The 7,169-nt window shown below is 48.1% G+C and overlaps 1 protein-coding gene across 5 annotated transcripts in view; it reads right to left on the bottom strand.

Annotated features, from left to right (window-relative positions):
• Positions 1 to 7,169, bottom strand: part of ACSL6 (acyl-CoA synthetase long chain family member 6) — a 124,462-nt gene that overhangs the window by 41,581 nt on the left and 75,712 nt on the right. For all 5 annotated transcript variants that reach the window (XM_024213346.3, XM_024213345.3, XM_026659495.2 and 2 more), the window contains one exon: positions 2,672 to 2,786. In XM_024213346.3, coding sequence (XP_024069114.1) covers positions 2,672 to 2,786 — 115 coding nt within the window. The remainder of the gene's footprint in view (positions 1 to 2,671; positions 2,787 to 7,169) is intronic.

Below are 7,169 nucleotides of genomic sequence, written 5' to 3'. Positions count from 1 at the left end.
TTTTTTTTTTTTGCTTGGGGCGGCAGAAATGCTGGAGCCGGCCCTGGGCCAGGAGCCTAGATACTCAGACCATAAGCTTTTTGGGGCAGGGCTTTTTGTTCTGTGTTTGCACAGCACCTAGCACAAGGGATCCTGGTCCATAACTAGGGCTCCTAGGGACTATGGAAATACAAATAATAATAAAAAATAATGACACACTTCAGGGTACCAGACAGGAAACGCCCAGAAAGCTTCAAATACATGTTAAATATGAAGGTTTTTACTGCATTTAATGTAGAACCGATACAGTATTCCAGGTGTCATTTAATTTTATACTGAATGTAATTAAATTTACCCTGCCTGTACATTTAATTTTCAATGTACTGCAAAATTTTGTATTAAAAACTCATAACTGCTTTGTAAAAGTTGTCATGGCTGGGGGGTTTGGCATCTGGGAAGGCGTGGGAGGCAATTGAGGACTAAGAGACTCATTTACTGGGTGTTCCTGCTAAATGATCAGTTACCAATGTTGCCATTTAAACCGTCATCGTTAGGTTTCAAAGTTAACATCTCACAGAGATGAGGGCAAGATCACACACCTCTCAAAGCTATTGTTTCAGGTTGTCTGCAGACTCAGGCAGGCATCGCTATGCTGGTTTATACTTGGTTCAAGTTTGAAAGGCCCCTCCCCCCCCCAACCAGGAAAGCTAGAAACCTTTTTTCTTGATGTCAGTGCTTAGATTCCAAGGCACAATTCTGCAACATGAGACAGAGTCTGAGGCAAATTCCATCGTGCAGTTCACAGGGCTCTGACTAGAACCTGTACTTGCATGCATTCCTTTCACTTAGTCCGTACATTACATCCCCTTCACCTCCCTTTCTCTCACCCCTGTTCCTGTTCCTCTTCTCCTCAGCTTATCACTTCAAATGTTATTTATGTATTTACATTTTTAAGATTTTTCACCTTAAACTTCAAGTGCAGTAAAAAAGAACAAAAAGGTGTCGAGCCCAGTTTATTTATATAAAGATGGGGAAACCGAGAAACAGAATTTAAGCATTCAGATTGTGTGTGGTCAATGTTATAGCTGGCATTAGGACTCTGGAATTCACAGCTTCCAGTTCAAGACCTCTCTGACTCAAAAAACCCATCTTATCAGGACCTGAGTTTGCAAAGTCCTCATTAATAAAAGGTCAAACCTTTTCAGGGACTTTCCCCCTCCCTGCTCCTTTTGTGCTCTTGCAAGGCTCTGATAGGAAAAGCTGGTACTTAGGGTACGTCCAGACTACCCGCCGTATCGGCGGGTAGCAATCGATTTATCGAGGATCGATATATCACGTCTCGTTAAGACGCGATATATCGATCCCCGAACGCGCTCCCCGTTGACTCCGGAACTCCACCGGAGCGAGCGGCAGTAGCGGAGTCGACGGGGGAGCCGCGGCCGTCAATCCCGCACCCTGAGGACGGGAGGTAAGTCGGAATAAGACATGTTGACTTCAGCTATGGTATTCCCGTAGCTGAAGTTGCGTATCTTACATCGACACACCCCCCCCGAGTGTAGACCAGGCCTCTGAAGGGACTTTAAGAGTCATCATCTTGGAGCTACTCGGACTCTCCCCTGCTCCTGGCTCCTAGTGCCCTATCCACTGGACCAGTCCTGCCATACCAAAAATCACAGTTCAAATAAATGAATGCAGTCAAAAAATGTTTAATAATTCTATCCATCTAAACCAGCAGTTGGCAGGGTTTGTATCAACTGTAATTTTTAATAGCACTAACATGATGCTTTCTTGAGGACATTTCAAGCTACAAAATTAGTGTCAACCTAGGCCAGAGAGAGATTTATTCCTTGCTTCCTTTAGTTTAATTACTGCAAGATAAATATATTGTTTCTACTTTCTGTTCCCTGTATGCTGTAGCCACTGTTTTATCCCTAGACAATGAAAACAGCACTTTTTACAGTTCAGTGTGTCAGATGTAGGTCAACTGAGAAAGATCAACTGTGGAAGGGGTGTAGTTCATTTGCTAAGCTATGCAGATGGGATCTTGCGAAATTTCTGCCGTTTACCCAAGCAGGGTCTAATGCAGGCCCTCTGCATGTGGAACTCCACAGTCATTGCCAGGGGCAGCTGCAGGAGCTCAGCAGCTCTGGAAACCAAACTACTTATTCAGGTGCTTAAATAGGAATGTAGGTGCCCAAGCTTAAAAATGGTGGCCACCGGATAACATCTTCTAAAGTGCCAAAGTGATTTAAGTGTTTATGAAAGCCAGTGGGATGTAGGGGCCTAAGCCATTTTGCCACTTTTGGAGATTCACCCACACTCCCCACTTCAGTAAAAATACCATGGTTTCCATGCTTGCTGTAGCCTGTGAAGCTCTTCCATGGCTGTATGCTGGTTTCTGCAGTTAAGAAGCTGACTATGGCCTGAATTTGCTTCACTTCTGCACTCAAAAATCCTACAGGCCCACATTTTTTGGGGCCAGTTGTTCCCCTAGCCAGCAAGGCCCAATCTTGGTCAACAGCAGAGCTCTTATTGACTTCACTGGGAGCAGGATTCAGCCCCAATCTATACAGCTGTTTTCTCCAAAGACAACAGACCCAATTCTACCCTCTGACCAGCGCTGAGATAGCAGCATTGAAGCCCAGTGGGGTTTTAGTCAATATAATGATCTTTACATATCATCATCACTTACCAGATATGTTAAATCCCCTTCTAAATACTTCATACATTGTCCTTGCATCATCATAGTAGTGAGTTAATAATTCTGTGCTGTCACCTATCACGGACCGCCGAGCTCCTTCCCAGCCCTATGGAAACCAAAACAACATATAATGATCAGATCAGAACCTTTTGAAAGAGAGAGACTAAAAAACCAAACAAACCCAGAACAACCATCTTTGGAACTGTCCCTAAGTGCAGTACTTAGGCTACAACAGCATGAGCATTAAATGCATTATGAGGCAAGTTGGCATCATAAACCTAGAGGTGGATAGAATTTAATCATGAATCTGCCATAATCTTATATTAGAACCTGCATGACGGATTAGCCCACAAATTACAGGTGCTCTAATATTTTTTGTGGGGAAACATATTGAATTATATTCCTGTTGTCGGGGACTTTTTAACCCAGACGGCAAGGTTCGTTGTCTGACCGCAGAGTGAGAGACAGGCAACACCAGCAAAAATATTTGCTTTTGTCTAAAACTGTATAAAAGTCAGACAGGCGGGTTTGTTGTGATTTTCCTTAACCCACCAAAAAAATCCCCGCTGTTCTGTTTCTGTAAAAATAAAATATCCAAGCCAAGCCATAAGGGCCTTTATAAAATGAAACACAAAACACAGCCGATGGGATTCACTTTGTAAGCACATTTATGCTTCAGTCATAAATGCATTTCTTTAAGTAAAAACAAAGGAAAACAACAACTGAGCCCCAAGCCTACTGACTAATTAGACTACTGGGCTTTTGTGTTTGCCCAGAGATACTAATGCACTTGCACCAGCTTCACCACTGATTTCGCTCTCTAGCCGCGCCCCAAGGATTTTAGCCCATTCCTTCCATCCAAGGCTCTAGATGATTGTATCGCTTTCTTAGGCCTGGTCTACACTAGGCTTTTATGTCGAATTTAGCGCCGTTATATCGAATTAACCCTGCACCCGTCCACACCAGGAAGCCATTTAGTTCGACATAGAGCTCTCTTTAAATCGATTTCTGTAATCCTCCCCAACGAGAGGAGTAGCGCTAAATTCGACATGGCCATGTCGAATTAGGCTAGGTGTGGATGGAATTCGACGCTAATAGCTCCGGGAGCTATCCCACAGTGCACCACTCTGTTGACGCTCTGGACAGCAGTCCGAGCTCGGATGCTCTGACCAGCCACACCCCGGGAAAATTTGAATTCCTTTTCCTGTCTGGGCAGTTTGAAGCGCAGTTTCTGTTTTGACACCGTGGCGAGCTCAGCAGCAGTGGCAACGATGCAGAGCTCTCCAGCAGAGATGGCCGTGCAATCTAATAGAAAGAGGGCCCCAGCATGGACGGATCGGGAAGTCTTGGATCTCATCGCTGTGTGGGGAGATGAGTCCGTGCTTTCCGAGCTGCGCTCCAAAAGACGGAATGCAAAGACCTATGAGAAGATCTCTAAAGCCATGGCAGAGAGAGGATACAGCCGGGATGCAACGCAGTGCCGCGTGAAAATCAAGGAGCTGAGACAAGGCTACCAGAAGACCAAAGAGGCAAACGGACGCTCTGGAGCCCAGCCCCACACATCCCGTTTCTACGAGGCACTGCATTCCATCCTAGGTGCGGCCGCCACCACTACCTCACCCCTGACCGTGGACTCTGAGGATGGGATATTGTCCGCGGCCGGTTCCTCAGCGGACGGGGAAGAGGAGGAAGGAGATGAGGAGGACGAGGCAGTAGACAGCGCTTACAACGCTGATTTGCCCGACAGCCAGGAGCTCTTCATCACCCTCACAGAGATCCCCTACCAACCCTCCCCAGCCGTTATCCCAGACACAGATTCAGGGGAAGGATCAAGCAGTAAGTGTTTTAAATATCTAAACATTTATTTATAACATAACTGGCATATTTAAAATATTAACAATAGCTAAAGTGCTTTAAAACATGTAAACATTTATTTACAACAAAACAGGAAGATTTAAAATATTAACAGTGGGTAAAGTGCTTCAAAACATGTAAACAGGAAAGTCCAACAAAACGGGAATCTGTGCAAAGTGTATCATGATTAGTCTGTCTTTGGGCGCTTCAATATATAGTCCGAACTATTTTCAAAAAATTTCACAATGTCCGCTTCATGATTATACTGCCCAAAACGCTGCACTCTTTTGTCCCTCCAAGGGCACCTAAGCCAAAAACTGGTCAATGTATCCGGGGATAGAGGCGACATCCTCCGGGGAGAACTCCTCATAGGCCTCCTGCAGGTGTTTTTCAAGCCTCATGAGCAGGTTCCTGGGCAGGGAGAGCTTATTAGGCCCCCCGTGGTATGAGACGTTTCCCTGCCACAACGCCAGCAGGTACTCGGGGATCATGGCCTTGCAGAGCATTGCAGCAAATGGCCCCGGTTTCTGCAGGCTGTCCCGAAGCATCCGCTCCTTCTGGCTCTCCGAGACCTTCAGGAGGGTGATGTCTGGCATGACTCCCTGCTGTGAATTAGGTAGGGGAAAGTTAGTATTGGGACTGCTTGCCCGTTCCTTTACAGAACTGCAACCGCCGGTTTACAGCCACGCGGTTTACAGCCGCGAGGGGGTGGGACAGGGCCAGAGTTCATGCTTGCAGGATTGCTGCCAGCAGAGACTCGCATTGCTTTCTATGTGAAAGGAGGCCAGTGCCACTCTTAAAGTTTTAAGCGGCCACAAGTCTACGGCTTACCATGTTTGCCATCTAGACAAAGTCCGGTGTCCTGCCCTGCTCCTCAGCTCGCCACAGCAAGACCGCAGGCACTGTAGGCGAGGGCCGAAAATTCGACCTTGTCCTCAGTGCGCGTGTGATAGGTGCTCTGCATGGTCTTGTTCACAGAGAAAGACTATGTTCTCTGTTCACAGATACATTGATCTGTCTCAGGAATTCACTCCCTTTTTCCAATTCCCACAGCCACATCTGCCCAGAGGCTGGCGCACATTAGGAGGAGGAAGAAGAGGACACGGGAAGACATGTTTGCTGAACTAATGGGACGCTCCCGAGCACAGGCAGCCCAGCAGACACAGTGGAGGGAGAACTTGTCCCAAATGCACCGGGCAAACATTGAACGGGAGGAGAGGTGGCGACAGGAGGACAGGCAGGATACTCAAACGCTGCTTGGACTAATGAGGGAGCAAACGGACACGCTCCGCCGCCTTGTGGATGTTCTGCAGGACCGGAGGCAGGAGGAGAGAGCCCCGCTGCAGTCTCTCTCTAACTGCCCTGCCCCGCCACCAAGTCCCATACCCCCCTCACCCAAAGTCCAAACACGGAGGGGCGGAAGGGGCCGTGAAAAATTTCACTCCACCCCTGCGGACTGCTCTACCACTAGAAGGCTCTCATTCCCCAAAATTTGAAAAGTCCTTTCCTACCCGCCTCACACAAGACCCCGTCCAAGTTTCACCCCCCCGTTCCATGTGCGGTTGTTAATAAAAAATACGTTTCTGTTCATTACTGTTTCCATCCTCTTCTTTTGGAGGAGAGTCTGTCTGAAGGGGGGGGAAGGGGCTTGGTAATTGGACAGGACAGTCACCTTTAGCAGGGGGCAGGTGCAGCAGCAAGGCACATATACAGTGCAGTGACTAGTTATCCTGGTCAGTCTGGGAGGTGGTTTTCATGTTCTGTGTGGTGGGGGGGGTGGTGTTGCTCTGTGACTTGGTGGCGGGGGAGGGCAGTTACAGATCTTATGCAGCGGTCCTTACCCTGGATCACAGAGCCGCGCAGCAGGGGATCTGTAACCCTCCTCCCCCTGCAAGACAGTCACATAGCCGACACATACACGCAGTCCCGGCCAGGAGGGCTGGCAGGCTCCATTGAAACAACCAGTCCACCACCGCGGAGCCTGTCATTCCTGGAGTTTAGAAGCATCATTTGCATCACAACACTAAACCCGCCCCCCGCCACAGTCTGCGTCCCAGGTTTAAAACATTCCCGCGAAAACAGTAATAAAGACAACGGTGTCCATTAACAAAACAGAACAGATTTTATTTTTTGGGAAGGGGGTGAAGGGGGTATGTAACTGGAGAGGATAGTCGACGGCAACTGGGTAAAGAAACGGGGGCAAGTTCAGCTTCTGTGTCCACAAACTTAAAAGTCACTGGGTACCCTGCTCAGTCTTGAAACCGGCTTTCAAAGCCTCCCGGATGCACAGCGCGTCCCGCTGGGCTCTTCTAATCGCCCGGCTGTCTGGCTGGGCGTAATCAGCAGCCAGGCTATTTGCCTCAACCTCCCACCCCGCCATAAAGGTCTCCCCCTTGCTCTCACAGAGATTGTGGAGCACACAGCAAGCTGCAATAACGATGAGGATATTGGTTTCGCTGAGATCACAGCGAGTGAGTAAGCTTCTCCATCTCCCCTTGAGACGGCCAAAAGCACACTCCACCACCATTCTGCACTTGCTCAGCCGGTAGTTGAACAGTTCTTTTTCTGTGTCCAGGGCGCCAGTATAGGGCTTCATGAGCCAGGGCATTAGCGGGTAGGCTGGGTCCCCGAGGAT

Source organism: Terrapene carolina, unplaced genomic scaffold (assembly GCF_002925995.2).
Source record: "Terrapene carolina triunguis isolate 2854851 unplaced genomic scaffold, T_m_triunguis-2.0 Scaffold629, whole genome shotgun sequence".
In the NCBI taxonomy this organism is placed as follows: domain Eukaryota; kingdom Metazoa; phylum Chordata; order Testudines; family Emydidae; genus Terrapene; species Terrapene triunguis.
The sequence above is the reverse complement of the archived record's forward strand: the minus strand, read 5'-3'. Positions and strand labels throughout refer to the sequence as shown.